The following is a 15,507-nucleotide window of genomic DNA, read 5'->3' as shown; positions in this document are numbered from 1 at the left end:
CACAACATTATATGTCTGTGGGAATAACTGTGGGACCTGGAGCTTCAAACTGCAGGGTCTTATAATCGCAGCCTCATATTAAACTGATGTCAACTGTTTTTCGGGGAAAACAGGGAAATGACAGGAGCCAATTTTGCAAGGTTTGGAATTTTTTTCCCCATTATTAAAATTTGAGGGCTTTAAATTGTATCTATTTAAATTTTGTATATTTTCCATTTTATATTTAAATATTTAAATTAGAAATATCAATTTCAAATTATATATTTTTAAAATTTTTGATTATGTTATTTTTATTTTATTCATTTATTTATTTTATTTGTATTTTTTTTTACACAACATTATATTTCTGGGCTGCACAGCGGTCCAGTGGTTAGCGCGCAGACCTCACAGCTCGGAGACCGTGGTTCAATTCCACCCTCGAGCCATCTCTGTGTGGCGTTTGCATGTTCTCCCCGTGCATGCGTGTGTTTTCTCTGGGTACTCCGGTTTCCTCCCACATTCCAAAAACATGCTAGGTTAACTGGCGACTCCAAATTGTCCATAGGTATGAATGTGAGTGTGAATGGTTGTTTGTCTATATGTGCCCTGTGATTGGCTGGCGACCAGTCCAGGGTGTACCCCGCCTCTTGCCGGAAGACAAGTGGGATAGGCTCCAGCACCCCCCCGCGACCCTTGTGAGGGTAAGCGGTAGAAAATGAATGAATTCTATTTCTGTGGAAATAACTGTGGGACCTGGAGCTTCATCAGCACCGACCTCCTATGGCATAACTCCGTGCAATCACTGGAATTGAAACAGGAGTCAGTAACATTCAGGGGAAGGCTTTTCTTTACCATTATAATTATATTGAAACTATACCAATTATTGATCATTAAGTTAAGTCAATACCAAACAAAACATATGATATCCGGTTAGTCAAGACAAAGACCAAAGCCAGTGCTAACAAGGAGACAGTTGGCACTCATGAAACACGATATTTAGGTCATGTGTGCACGTGTCCACACATGTTAAAGACACCAAGCATGTCAGCGGCAAAGACAGTGATATAAAGTGTAAGGGCGTGAGCGTGTAATGCGGTATACGGTATTGGGTGAAAGGTCGGGACGGACACGCGGAATGCCACAAGCAGACAGTTAGAGGTCGTTGTAGTAGGCCAGATGTCAACACGTGGGCTAATAGTAGCAGTGGTTAAAAATACCGGACACATAGTAGCTTAGCATGAATGATATGAAGAATTTTGAATTTTTTTTTGTCAGAAGAAGTCAAGGTTATATATTACATCTTAAATGATTTAATGCCTTGCTTATGAGTTGACAAGTGCTGCTTGGGAATTGGGAAGCGAGGGCAGGCTGTTATGCACACCCAGAGACACTCCATGGAAGGTGGTGGGGAGGGGGTGAGGAACCTCAAGCAGCCCAAAAATGGTGCCTGGAGGCCGGCCAGAGAAGCGAGGTGTTCCGCCTGGAGCGGGTCCATGCAGCATTGCTGCCCAGAAATGGTGTGTGGCACGCGGCCATCATAACGGAATGGTAATCCCGGTTTCTCAGTCTTGACGTCTGTGCCGAGGTTGAGCAATAAGAAGTACTTGACTATCACACGTGAGCACCATCCAAAAAAAAAAGACGGATTTGCAGTTTTCTAAGTGTTCAGTGTAGCAGGCCACCTGAATGCATCATTCACGGTAAAAAAAGAGAAACAGTAGTTTGTGTTTTTTTGTGTCTAAGCCAAAAAAAAAAAAAACCCGTCTGGAGAGCAACTACGGTGAAGTTTTGCTACGTTCACAACTTGTTCCTCATTCATCAAATGTGATGAAGAAGGAGACAGTTGAAGTAGCGAGCGGTCCCCGGCTGCAGCTATCATTAAATGAAAGTTCAACAGCAGACCTCATGAGTAATTCATGATGTTCCGTGCATTCTTCAGCTGCGAGCAGAATAAAAGCTCCTATCTGCGGATAGGGATTGGCGACTGCGTTGGCTGCTTGTTGGGCTGCTTGGTACAACAAAGATCCTCTCAATAACACAGCGTGGATGTCAGTGGCATTCTTTGTGTTTGCGTTCAGCCACATTCAAAACACTGGAACAATTAATTTCATTAGGATTTGTGATTAAAATCGATCGAATTTATCTCACCTTAATAGGGACATATTTTCAATTTGTAGACAGAAACTAGTTAGAGATTAAAAATGTTGTCACCACGATTTTTTAAAAAATATTTGATTAATTAAATCACAAATAATGCATTAATTTACTTTCCCTAAATGGACTAATATGTATGTATGGTCATATCACGTCGTACTTTGGTACGTGACAAAAAATTTAAAAATCTTAAAAAAAAAACAAAAAAAACTTAAACTATATTATGAAAGCAGGAAGTGAACAAATGTAACAGTTACTGATTGTAAAAGTACCAGATGGAGAGATTAAAATTGTAAAAAATAACTTAAATTATAATAAGATAAAAATTTTAATTAAAATGTAAAAAAAACTTATACTATATTAGGAAAGCAGGAAGTGAACAAATGTAACCGTTACTCATTGTAAAAGTACCAGATGGAGGGATTAAAATTAAAATTGTAAAAAAAACTGAAATTATATTAGGATAAAAATTTAAATTAAAAAAAAAAACTTAAACTATATTAGGAAAGCAGGAAGTGAACAAATGTAACAGTTACTGATTGTAAAAGTACCAGATGGAGGGGTAGGATTTAATAAGCTTTGCTTCTTCCTACTCCTTTTGGACATGTGGAACTGTGAACTGATTATGGGATGCATTCAATTGTAATCTGATGCATGGTAATTCTTCCAGTCATATATACATTGAAATTAAATAACAATAAAATGCTAAGCCTAAAATATCATAAACAAATGTGGCACTGACCCTGTCTTCATATGTTTACAGTAAGACAGATATTATTAATCTATTTGTCAAGCTTGAGAGGTCAAGTAGATGTTATCAGATTATGTAAACAAAAGCGAAAAGCAGGACAACGAGTTCCTGTTACTTAAGGAATTAAACATGTCTCGCTCGATCTCTTCCTTCCTCCATCAGCCCCCCCCTGCCCCCCACACATATTGTCATTGTCAAAGCCTTTCCGCTCCAGTTGGCCCGGACAAAAGCAAGCCAGTTTGCCAGCGGCCTTTCATGCTATGATCCTGCTAGCGGTAGAACGAGGTTGATCGAGAGCTCGATTAAGACTGAATGGACACCCATTAAGTGGTTATTCACACTGGTGTGAGAGTCCTGAGGCAAAGACTGTTTTTTTTTTTTACTTTGAAACGTGTTAAGAACCTGACAAACTGGAGCTGACCACTGCTAAAAACAAGGTTAAATTGGACTGTTTAGCTTTCAACGTCAAGATTGGTCAAAAGAAAATATACTAGGGTTAGCGACTGTACTGTTCTGGTAAGGGATCTGCAGATTCTGGCAATTCTTGGTTGGGTAGAACTCCTGCTCCGATGCACTGAGATGAGCCAAATAGTCAGGATGCCTCCTGGACGACTCCCTTGGGAGGTGTTCAGGCTACATCCGACCAGTAGGAGGCCTCGGGAAAGACCCAGGACATGTTGGAGAGACTATAGCCACGTTTACATGAGGAGTTTTTCTCTTTCCGAATGGAATCTTTCCGAATGACCTTTCCGAAAGCAATGGTATAAATGGAAAGGAATATTCCAATCGAGTGTCTACATGCGCCGCTATAATCAACCAGAATAGTCAATGGGGCATGCCCAGTAAAGCGTAAACACCAACATCATGTGATACCGACTTCCTCCAGTTTTTCTTTCACTTGTTGGAATAACTCAGAGTTAACTCGAGTTTTTTGTTCGTCCGGTCTTGAAATTTAGTTTGAATCAAAAACAAACTTTCCGCAAAACGTCTGGAGCTGCATGTTACGTCATATCTCAGCAGTCGCTGAAAGAACGCTACCCGGGAACAGGAAAAGATAAAGTTCAATCTTGCTAATATTTTATAATTAAGCTCAGCACATGTTTTATATAGATATGTATTTTCTTTTTTTTAATAAAACTGGACTTGTGAATGGCGTATAGAAGGGTTTAGATTCTGTTCCACAGATGGCGCTAATGCACACGAAAGCTGCTTGCCAACCGCCAATAAACAACAGAAGAAGAAAAAGAACGCAGTCTGACAACTTTCCGATTGAGCAGGTACAAGATACCTCAATCGGATTGGGGAAAGGAATATTCCACCCCTGGGAATCCGATTATATATTCATTCGGATTGGCATTTTTCTTTCGGAATGAGGTGCATACAAAGGTTACATTCTTTCCGTTTGAGCAAATAACCCGAATGGAATTGGAATATTTGGGTCCATGTATACGTGGCTACTGTCTCTCAACTGTCGAGGGTGCTGCCTATGTGACTGTAGAAGCGTGATATTCTTAACATTAAAGTCTATAAACCACAAAAGTACAAGCAGATACTACTCCAGAATTCAAGCAGCATGGAAAGAATATGAATAGAACAGCCTGCAAACTGAAACATATCAAATGCGATGACACAACAACAGTAACACCACATGTTCTCCAAATATAGATTAAAAATATTCTCGAAACTACGCCCTCCCTGATAATAAAATCCCTCTTGTATTCAGTTACCTATTGCTTTAAGCTCTTCATGAAAACAACACTACTATCCATCTGAGCCTGTGCACACATCCAACCTAAATGCATTAAAGCCATCCCGCTGGGTCAGATTACAAAAAGGTATTGTAAAATACGTTCGAATGATGACAAGCAACCAAATACATCATATATCATCGCACATCAAAACAAATATGTAATAAAATGTCCAATCACTTACATGCAACGAGGAAAAAAAACATTACACAGGAGCTAGCAGGGGACCTGAAAATCTATTTGCTATCCTGAGGCTATGATGATGTTATGCGGTCTGTGAAACTCAAACACGCATTAGATCCCGTTCCATCAAGTACTCAATTGTGTTTGTGTCCACAAAAGTCTTCTGGGCTTGTTTTCTCAGTTTACAATTGTGACTGTACAGTACTGTATGTACTTTGTTACTTTGGCCAACCTGTGCCAGAGGATATACAGTCACCGTTCGCTACATCACTCCCTCATTTATCATGTTTTTTTTAAGTAATTAATTAGTAAATGATAGCAAGATCTGCTAGGGAACACTCATTTACATCTTAATTGGCTTATTTACCCTGTTTATGTGTATTATATTGGGTAATACGAGCGTCAAGCCATTGATGAGACAATAGCTACTTCAGGAAGTACACCGTCCAGAAAAAGTCTTATCTTATTTATGTCTAACATACCTCCTATATTGGGTAATACAAATGTAAAGGTGAGTTTTACTGTATTTCAGGCCTTAAGAGCTCTAAAGAAGTGTTAAAAAAAACAAATTTAGAATATCATAAACAGGTTTTCTGTTCCATAACTACAAAAATATATTTTTTAATAATGAATTCACTTATGGTGGTTGCGATTGGAACCAATTAACGTGATAAACGAAGGATGACCGTTTTTCCTGATCAAATACATTTTTTTCCACAATGGTAATGGTTTAATTTCATTTGAACATGCATCAGATTACAATTGAATGCATCACATAATCAGTTCACAGTTCCACATGTCCAAAAGGAGTAGGAAGAAGCAAAGCTTATTAAATCCTACCCCTCCATCTGGTACTTTTACAATCAGTAACTGTTACATTTGTTCACTTCCTGCTTTCCTAATATAGTTTAAGATTTTTTTTTTTATTTAAATTTTTATCCTAATATAATTTAAGTTTTTTGTTAATTTGAATCCTAATATAATTTAAGTTTTTTGTTAATTTGAATCCTAATATAATTTAAGTTTTTTGTTAATTTGAATTTGAATTTGAATTTCCTTGTATTTAGCAAACATCAACTGCTTGTATTGTTTCTTGAATTGGCTCATCGTTGTGCATTGTGTGCGGTCCTTACTTAAATAATATTTAAAATAGTATACTGAATATTTTGAAGTTGCGACAAGAGGCATCTCTTCAATTGAACGATTGGGCAAAATTTCCACACTGGGCAGATGGGAGGGGGAGGGGTTACACATATGTCACACCCGTGGGGAGACGAGAGAGGGTGAAAGAACACGGTTACAAAAATAGAGAGCCTACACTCTGGAAAGGTGAGGAAAATGAGCAGCAGGAAACCAAAGCTGGGGCTTAATGTGTTATTAACATAAAGACACTATCGATACATAGTTGGAATCCCTCCTCATGAAGGCACCGTGCAGGAATGCATCGATAAGACATGACAGGGCTGAGTGTCAGTTTTTAGGGGCAACTCACTAACGCATTTGCGTGCGAGACAACCGTGTGTGAAGTCTTTCAGACCACAAGTCTGTCTTCATGGGGCTGGGTGGGGGGGGGGTGCAGGATCCGCTGTTCCATTATTCATGGTGGAACTCAGAGAGATGATAGGAGACTTGCAGTCAAGTGCTACAAGCCAGCAAGCCGCATGGGATGTCGGGGAGGGAAGTTACAAAGTGACAAGGGTTGGAAGTCATGCACTCCCACGTTCTACTTTGTCGAGCAAATATTTCCCTATTGTTCATGTCTTTTTTTTTTTTTTTTCAAAATATCAGATTAAAACATTCAAACTGCACACAATGTCAAAACCTTATATTTAAATAAGTGGAAGAATAAAATAACAACAGAGAAGTCATATTCAAACAAAAAGGAGACTGCAACATTTCTTGTTATTCCAAGATGTTATTTTTGCAGTTTGGATAAGCCGCAGTCGGGCAAAGGGAGTACAAAACCTCAGTCAACACTGAACCCCTTTTGCACGTTGATTTACTATTTTTTCCTCAGTCAATTTTCTGTTTTCCTTACCGCAGAAACATGTCTTCTGGATGTCAGATTAAACATCTCTCGCTGTTTGCTTTGTAGCAGCGGTTAGAAAACAAGATCTCAATTTAAAAGCGGGGAATGCTGGGAGACATCAGACTCTGGACTTCACATTTTGGATCTTTTTGTTTGCATTGTGTGTATAAATCATGTCAGACACACATATTTTTACCATTACTAGACTGCTACTATTACTACAATAGCACAAGATGACTCCAAATTGTCCATAGGTATGAATGGGTACTCCGGTTTCCTTCCTCTTTTCAAAAACATGCTAGGTTAGGCGACTCCAAATTGCCCATAAAAAAAAACAACTCAACTTGTTGGGGTTTTTTTTTGTGTGATAATATTACAACTTTGAAAGTTCGACTACACCCTCTCCATGTGCGTGCGTGGGTTTACACCGGGTAAAAAACATGCATGTTCGGTTAATTGGCGACTCCAAATTGTCCATAGGTACTCCGGTTTCCTTCCACTTTCCAAAAACATGCTAGGTTAGGCGACTCCAAATTGTCCATAAAAAACAAAATTTGTTGGGTTTTTTGTAATAATATTACAACTTTGAAAGTTCGATTACACCCTCTCCCTGCACGTGCGTGGGTTTACACTGGGTAAAAAACATGCATGTTCGGTTAATTGGCGACTCCAAATTTTCCATAGGTATGAATTGGTACTCCGGGTACTCCGGTTTCCTTCCACATTCCAAAAACATGCTAGGTTAGGCGACTCCAAATTGCCCATAAAAAAAAACTCAATTTGTTTGTTTGTTTTTTTGTGATAATATTACAACTTTGAAAGTTCGATTACACCCTCTCCATGTGCGTGCGTGGGTTTACACCGGGTAAAAAACATGCATGTTCGGTTAATTGGCGACTCCAAATTGTCCATAGGTACTCCGGTTTCCTCCCACTTTCCAAAAACATGCTAGGTTAGGCGACTCCAAATTGTCCATAAAAAACAAAATTTGTTGGGGTTTTTTGTAATTAGTATATTACAACTTTGAAAGTTCGATTACACCCTCTCCCTGCGCGTGCGTGCGTGGGTTTACACCGGGTAAAAAACATGCATGTTCGTTTAATTGGCGAGTCCAAATTGTCCATAGGTATGAATTGGTACTCCGGGTACTCCGATTTCCTCCCACATTATAAAAACATGCTAGGTTAGGCGACTCCAAATTGTCCATGAAAAAAACTCAATTTGTTGTTTTTTCTTGTGATAATAGTACAACTTTATTTATTACAAAGTTTGATTACACCCTCTCCCTGTGCGTGCGTGGGTTTACACCGGGTAAAAAAACATGCATGTTCGGTTAATTGGCGTCTCCAAATTGTCCATAGGTATGAATGTGAGTGTGAATGGTTGTTTGTCTATATGTGCCCTGTGATTGGCTGGCGACCAGTCCAGGGTGTACCCCGCCTCTCGCCCGAAGACACCTGGGATAGGCTCCAGCATACCACTACATCCCACATTCATGGAGCATTATTCATTATTCTTTTTTTACGCACAACACCGGCATTGTTTTGCAGTGTGTTTGTGGTGCGTTCACAGAAAAAAAAAATATTGGGCTGCCACAACAAGTTAAACAGACATTTACAGTGTGTTACAGTATCATTGTGAACATCCAGCAGCAACACAACATTTTGGTATGATGTCGATTTCATAGAAAATACACTGAACCAAGTCGACTTCGAGAAGAGTGCAATTAATGAATACCCAGTTGAAGTGTCCTGTATGAATAATTACTTTCAATTATTATTTTTTTTCCCCAGGTGAAGCGAGAGCCGAGGGAGAATGGCACGCCTCAATATACAAATCTGATGACACTACAAGAGAAAGACTGGGGTGTGTGGTAGCCAAACGTATGAGTAGACTGGGTTACAACAAAGAACAGTGTGTTCAAGTGCCACACAATCACCAGGCTGACTCTTATTTCTAAGTATTTGAAAGTAGGACTGTAGAAAAGTACTACACGCAAACACACAGACACGTGTACACATAAAGAAACCGCATCATCTTCTGAGGTACAATTTCACTCAACCTAATTACAGTGGGCTGCCGCATTTCTCATTTGTGTTGCCAAAAACTCTCAACATTTACCACTTACAGGTCATGACACATACATTTATATCTGGATACAGGAAAAACACTGCATTTTATATGCACTTCTAAATGATACGTGTATGTATGTAATTTTGTACACTTGGTTATTGCCCCTAATAATCTAGTCAGTTTGCCCACGTATCGTTCTGCAGAATCGAGTGCCCAAACAAAGAATCCCTGTCATTTAATTAATTAAAAACTCCCTGAGTTCAACTGTCTTTATGATAAAACTTGAACTTAAGTAAAACTAAAAAAGAAAGGACACGCACCAGCAAATACAAATACAAACTGTGTAGACATTGAAAGGGTGAATTAAATTAAATTAAATTAAATTAAATTAAATTAAATTAAATTAAATTAAATTAAATTAAATTAAATTAAATTAAATTAAATTAAATTAAATTAAATTAAGAAAGCAGGAAGTGAACAAATGTAACAGTTACTAATTGTAAAAGTACCAGATGGAGGGGTAGGATTTAATAAGCTTTGCTTCTTCCTACTCCTTTTGGACATGTGGAACTGTGAACTGATTATGTGATGCATTCAATTGTAATCTGATGCATGTTCAAATGAAATAAAAACCATTATTATTAAAACATTCCTGTCAGCCTGCTTGCAACATTTCCCCCCCATTGTTTGTCTATGACATCATCACCAGTTGATGCTGTACTTTTTCTTTTGCTATCATAGTTACTCCCCAAGTTTATGCTTTTTTTAAATGAAGTATGGCTGCAAAATAGCTCACCATGGAGCCAAATAAAGTTGCAAGTGCCAACACTTTGATAAAAAAAAACGGGCTTCTTCCAAATGTCAACGTTTTATGATTTTACAGGAGAAATCTTTCACACTTATCCATTTCCTTTTAATCTTCCTCCAAGACTCCACCCCCCTCACACACTTCTTGACCCACATTGAACCCCACAGTCCTTCCTTCTGCATCTTCTAAATATGTCAGTTGTTCCTGCTGCCCCGCCCACCCCCTTCCTTTTTTTTTTTTTTTTTTTTTACACAATGCTGATTTGCATTCACTGTACAACACCCGCTTGTCTTCACTTTCTTAGAGAATCCTCCAAAGTGAAGAAAACTAGGCCATTAGGCTGCAGCACAGCTTCTCTTGTGCTTCAAGTTCCCCTTTCCTCCCATAACCCCCCCACACACACCCCATTTTTTTTTTTTTAACCAGGGTTCTCCATCTTTGTCACCCTCTTTCCTGCCGCGTTTTCACATTTTCTCAAAGTTGCTCAAGGTAACCCTCGGTTATATTCCCCCGGTTTTTTTTTTTTTGGTGATGCCTTTATCGCATGACTTGCTCCCGTTCTGTCTTGCTGTTTTCTTGTTGCCTCGGGCACCACGGTTCACTTTGTCTAATTTGTCTGCTTTCGACTTTTCTCTGTTACCTCTCCTCTCATCCATAATCTATACACACACACACACACACACATAAATATACAGATACACACTCACATTCCAAGCTGTCGTCCCCTCTTCTCAGTTTTCATGTAGCCTTTGGCTAAAATGGTGGCATTTCTATTCTATTTATTTTGCATACAAAAGGCAACAAAAATATTATTCCCAATCCAAATCCACAAAACAATTTTAAACTCAAATAATCCCATCACTTCCTGTTCAGGTCACCAAAACACACAAGTCTTATTTATGTCTTAAATTACTCTTCTTATGTCTACTATATTGGGTAATACAAAGATAAAGGTGACTATAGGGTTGTTAAATCCCATCTAGAGGTCTCTAATAATGTTAAAAAAAACTCATTTAAAAAGGTTGTAAATAGGTTCAAATAAAGAATGCTACTCATCACAGTCATGTTTGCAACCAATAAACGAGGGATTACTGTTTTTATAGCTTTCTTACCAGCACAGAAACTGGATGTCCATTGATTATTCCATGAGTGCTACTCCTCCTCTCTGTCATTATGTGTCCCTTCACACACCCCCAGCCCCCACCCCTCCTCCAATGTTCTTGTCCGGTCCCTCCAGGCTAATCTGCCGGTGTAGCAGATGCATGTGCTCATTAACCTGGTGCCACCTTCTAAGAGCCTCATTAGAATCACTTGGACAAGAGCTCATCATGGCAAGGATACGGATGACAGACGCGCACGTGAAAAATGCAAGTGTTTTTTCAAAGAACATTCACAAATAATGGAAGGTAGAATGGATAGGTGGCATGATCTGGATTTGTGTGTTAAAAAGGACTTTGTTTTCCTTGCAGTAGGAGTACAATAGCTTAGGTCCCGAAGTCTGACTTTGTACTATTTACAATATATAGTCGAACCAACGGGGGTGCTGGAGCCTATCCCAGCTGTCTTCGGGCGAGAGGCAGGGTACACCCTGGACTGGTGGCCAGCCAATCACAGGGCACATATAGACAAACAACCATTCACACTCACATTCATACCTATGGACAATTTGGAGTCGCCAATTAACCTAGCATGTTTTTTGGGAATGTGGGAGGAAACCGGAGTACCCGGGAGAAAAGCCACGCATGTACGGGGAGAACATGCAAACATCCACACAGAGATGGCCGAGGGTGGAAGTGAACCCTGGTCTGGTAGCTATGAGGTCTGCGCGCGAAACCACACGACCGGCCATGCCGCCCCGGTTCCAATTTACTTATTCTAAACTGTGTTTCAAACGGAGTGGGGGAGAAGGACAAAGAAGCCAAAAACTTACCACTTCCACACTGAATGAGAGGACAAACATTTTTTTTCTGCTGTGTCTTCTAAGTATCGTAAATACATTACACGTTGATATATTTCTACATACATTTTTTGATATTTACAGTAGGTTATCAGTGGACTTGAACACCTCATCACATGAACAGCACAGTGCTGAATTTTTGGGGATTTTTTTTTTCCTTAATTGAGTACAATCACAAATTGTTATATTGCATTTTTCGTACATTGTTGATGGTTTGTATGATTGTGACATGATAGTAGCGGTATTAAGAGGTGTTTGGGTTGCTTAACTCCCCACTGAAGACCAAGGTACCAAGACCCGGTACCTTACTTTAGTTTTTGGAATGTGGGAGGAAACCGGAGTACCCGGGAGAAAACCCACGCATACATGGGAAGAACATGCCGAGGGTGGAATTGAACTCGGGTTTCCTAGCTGTGAGGCCAGTGTGCTAACCACTCCTGGTGCAGCCCGGTACAAATGTATTCATTCATTCATTCATTTTCTACCGCTTTTCCTCATAAGGGTCGCGGGGGTGCTGGAGCCTATCCCAGCTGTCTTCGGGCGAGAGGCGGGGTACACCCTGGACTGGTCGCCAGCCAATCACAGGGCACATATAGACAAACAACCATTCACACTCACATTCATACCTATGGACAATTTGGAGTCGCCAATTAACCTAGCATGTTTTTGGAATGTGGGAGGAAACCGGAGTACCCGGGAGAAAACCCACGCATACATGGGAAGAACATGCCGAGGGTGGAATTGAACTTGGGTCTCCTAGTTGTGAGCCCAGCGTGCTAACCACCCCACTACCGTGCAGCCCGGTACCACTGTATTGTCAATCAAATATCCCCTACTTGTCCGTGCACAAAGACTAAAATGGATGATTGACATCTTCACACTCTCAACATGCTTTTCACACATCATTCTTTTACCACCCGTCCTTTCTGCTTCAAAAGATGAAGTCACACACACAACCGACGGAAATAAATCATCCGCATTTCTCTGTAGTCCCCTAAAAACGACGTCTCTCTCTCTCTCTCTCTCACATTGCCTCCCATATTCACACCCCACACCATACGTATGAAACCGCCCCAACACCGCTGCAGTGTCTCAATAACGGGCAAAGTGGAATAAATGAGCTCATTCATAAAATGTATGAGCGGTTCCAGCGGTTCCAGTTTGGTGCCCGGGCCCCCCAATGTAAACAAGCCCAAAGGAGGAGTGTACTTGGATCGGAGACAGTGACTAACTGCCCGTTCCAGTGTAAATTGTATTTGTACAGTAAGTCATATTGTACACTTTCAACTTGCCTACTGTGGGTGTTTATTGAAGACGGCACTTGAACGCAACTTTCAAGCTCCTAGTAGCTTCGATATGAGGCAGGTAATACCTGGAAATATTGGCTGCACAAGTCAGTACAGTGAAGTACCAGACTACTAGAGCTTTATTTTATCATCAGTATTAAGCTAAGGGCTGCACGGTGGACTAGTGGTTAGCGCGCAGACCTCACAGCAAGGAGAGGCGAGTTCAATTCCACCCTCTGTGTGGAGTGTTCTCCCTGTGCATGCGTGGGTTTTCTCCGGGTACTCCGATTTCCTCCCACATTCCAAAAACATGCTAGGTTAATTGGCGACTCCAAATTGTCCATAGCTATGAATGTGAGTGTGAATGGTTGTTTGTCTATATGTGCCCTGTGATTGGCTGGCCACCAGTCCAGGGTGTACCCTGCCTCTCGCCCAAAGACAGCTGGGATAGGTTCCAGCATAACAGCGACCCTGGTGAGGATAAGCGGCATAGAAAATTATTATTATTATTTTTGGGGGTTTTTTTGTGATAATATTACAACTTTGAAAATTCAATTATTCCCTCTCTCTGTGCGTGCGTGCGTGCGTGAATGGGTTTACACCGGGTGAAAAACATGCATGTTCGGTTAATTGGCGACTCCAAATTGTCCATAGGTATGAATGTGAGTGTGAATGGTTGTTTGTCTATATGTGCCCTGTGATTGGCTAGCGACCAGTCCAGGGTGTACCCCGCCTCTCGCTCGAAGAAAGCTGGGATAGGCTCCAGCACCCCCGCGACCAGTGAGCATAAGTGGTAGAAAATGAATGAATGAATGAATATTAAGCTAAGCAAAAATTAAACTGGTCACAATACTCAATAAAACTGTAGTACAAACTACTGAAACATTTTTGAGACTGGAGTAACTGATATTTGATAAACTTGTCTTACCTCTCATATTCCAGGTTGTCATGGTCACAGCGAGCGTCTTTGTGTTTCTCCCAGTCCTTCCCGTGACGGCATGTTGTCAACGACACAATGTCCTTCCCGTTGTGAATGTGATGGAGTGCGTTTCGGGTATCTGAGCCAATGCCTGTCAGATACCGCTTCCCTTTGAACATCAGCAGGTACTTCCTCCGCGGCGGGGTAGAGTTCCTCACCAACCAGCCTCGCTCGCCACCCTTTTGCGGATGCTCCTTTGAGAAAAGCGGTATGGAAATGTCAAAGCCCGGCCTGAAATGTTCTGTATTGAGGCTAGCTTTGGCTAAGATGGCCTGGCCTATGTTGAAACCGAGGTCCTCGGTGTAGTTGGGCCATGTGCCAGAGTAAAGATTGAAGATCAAGTGATTACGCCCGTCGTTCCACAGCGGGTAACCCCGAATTCGGTCATCCACATTGGGAACAAACTGTCCTGACAGCTGGTCCCGGTCCAGGGTGTCGATGCCGAGCACAAACAAACACGCTTCACGCGGATCTGATGTGTAGTACCGCGACTCGGCTATAGAAGTCAAGATCTTCTTGTAGCTTTCCGATACATGGTCGTTTTTCTCCGATGGATACACGTACACCCTGAACCCGTCCCTTCCTTTACGGCGACACCGAGTAAAGTCAAAGCAGGTCTCCATACGGCAGTGACTGTCCTTATAAATAACCGACCATGCTTGTTGACGCTGCCGGGACGACTCGGACGTCCCCGGGTCTGTCTGGAGATCATCCAGGTGGGCATAGCATGGCAGGAAGGCCCGGTCGGTCCAGTTGGGCCAGAGTCGCACGACCTCGCCCTGCTGGCCTGTCAATAGCCGGAGCAGACGTGCAGGTAGCTGGACTCCTCTACCGCAGTAAAAGAGAACCAGCCAGCAGAACGTACACAAGCCCAGCAGAACATATTTCTTGCGTGCCTGCATGGGGGCCTGTCTCGATCTTTTATTTTCTTCTGTTCAGTCGCTCGCTTTGTCCCCCCTCTCCTTTTGCCCCTCGGCGCTGATGCCTCACAGGGGCACCGGCCCGGGTTTAGTGACTCCTAACAAGGAGCTTCTAATGGAGGGCAATGTGTTAACAAGGACATCACCGCCTCCTCCGAGGGTGGCCCGGTCCCCTTTGCCATTTAGGACGACACACAGTCTGAGTTACTGACTCCTCTCGCTCAGTCTCTGGACGTCTTCCCCCATTTGCTGTCCACTCTCAGATGCCGGGATTCGCCAGTCTCGGCGGCGGTATGCGCTGCTTCTGCTGATGCTCTGTGCATTTCTGCCGCGGCGCAGCCTGCTCCAGAGGAATGAAGGCAGATTTCTTCGCTCTCTCGGGCCAAGCTCGCTGCTTCATGGTGCCTGGCGCAACTGCTGTCGGCAGGCCCCTCCTAGAGAAAAGCAAACAAACAAGAATACAGATCAGTACACAGCAAGTTTCCATTCCTCAACCTACTCTGGCAGTAGCCGTTAAGACGACTGAAGAAAAGCATATACTGTTGATCTTGGAAGGGAAATTAAGGGAAGAACTAGGGAATATTGTGCAACTCATTACATATAACTACACCGTGTAATCAAAAACTCATATCAGGTTCAA

At 41.6% G+C, this 15,507-nt stretch overlaps 1 protein-coding gene and 1 long non-coding RNA gene across 4 annotated transcripts in view; one reads left to right on the top strand and one right to left on the bottom strand.

Moving 5' to 3' along the window:
* Positions 1–9,056, top strand: part of LOC131101392 (uncharacterized) — a 38,957-nt gene extending 29,901 nt beyond the window's left edge. The window contains exon 3 of the long non-coding RNA XR_013627664.1: positions 8,638–9,056. This is a non-coding gene — a long non-coding RNA (uncharacterized LOC131101392). The remainder of the gene's footprint in view (positions 1–8,637) is intronic.
* Positions 1–15,507, bottom strand: part of ext1c (exostoses (multiple) 1c) — a 72,237-nt gene that overhangs the window by 48,197 nt on the left and 8,533 nt on the right. For all 3 annotated transcript variants that reach the window (XM_078791931.1, XM_058046468.2, XM_058046467.2), the window contains exon 2: positions 13,897–15,301. In XM_078791931.1, the coding sequence (XP_078648057.1) occupies positions 13,897–14,849 (953 nt within the window). In that variant the 5' untranslated portion in view covers positions 14,850–15,301. The remainder of the gene's footprint in view (positions 1–13,896; positions 15,302–15,507) is intronic.

The sequence above is a fragment of the Doryrhamphus excisus genome, linkage group LG7 (genome assembly GCF_037039965.1).
Source record: "Doryrhamphus excisus strain RoL-2023G ecotype Guam linkage group LG7, RoL_Dexc_Guam_v1.1, whole genome shotgun sequence".
NCBI classification, from domain to species: Eukaryota; Metazoa; Chordata; class Actinopteri; order Syngnathiformes; family Syngnathidae; genus Doryrhamphus; species Doryrhamphus excisus.
Note: the sequence above shows the minus strand (reverse complement) of the source record. Positions and strands in the feature narration are given on the sequence as shown.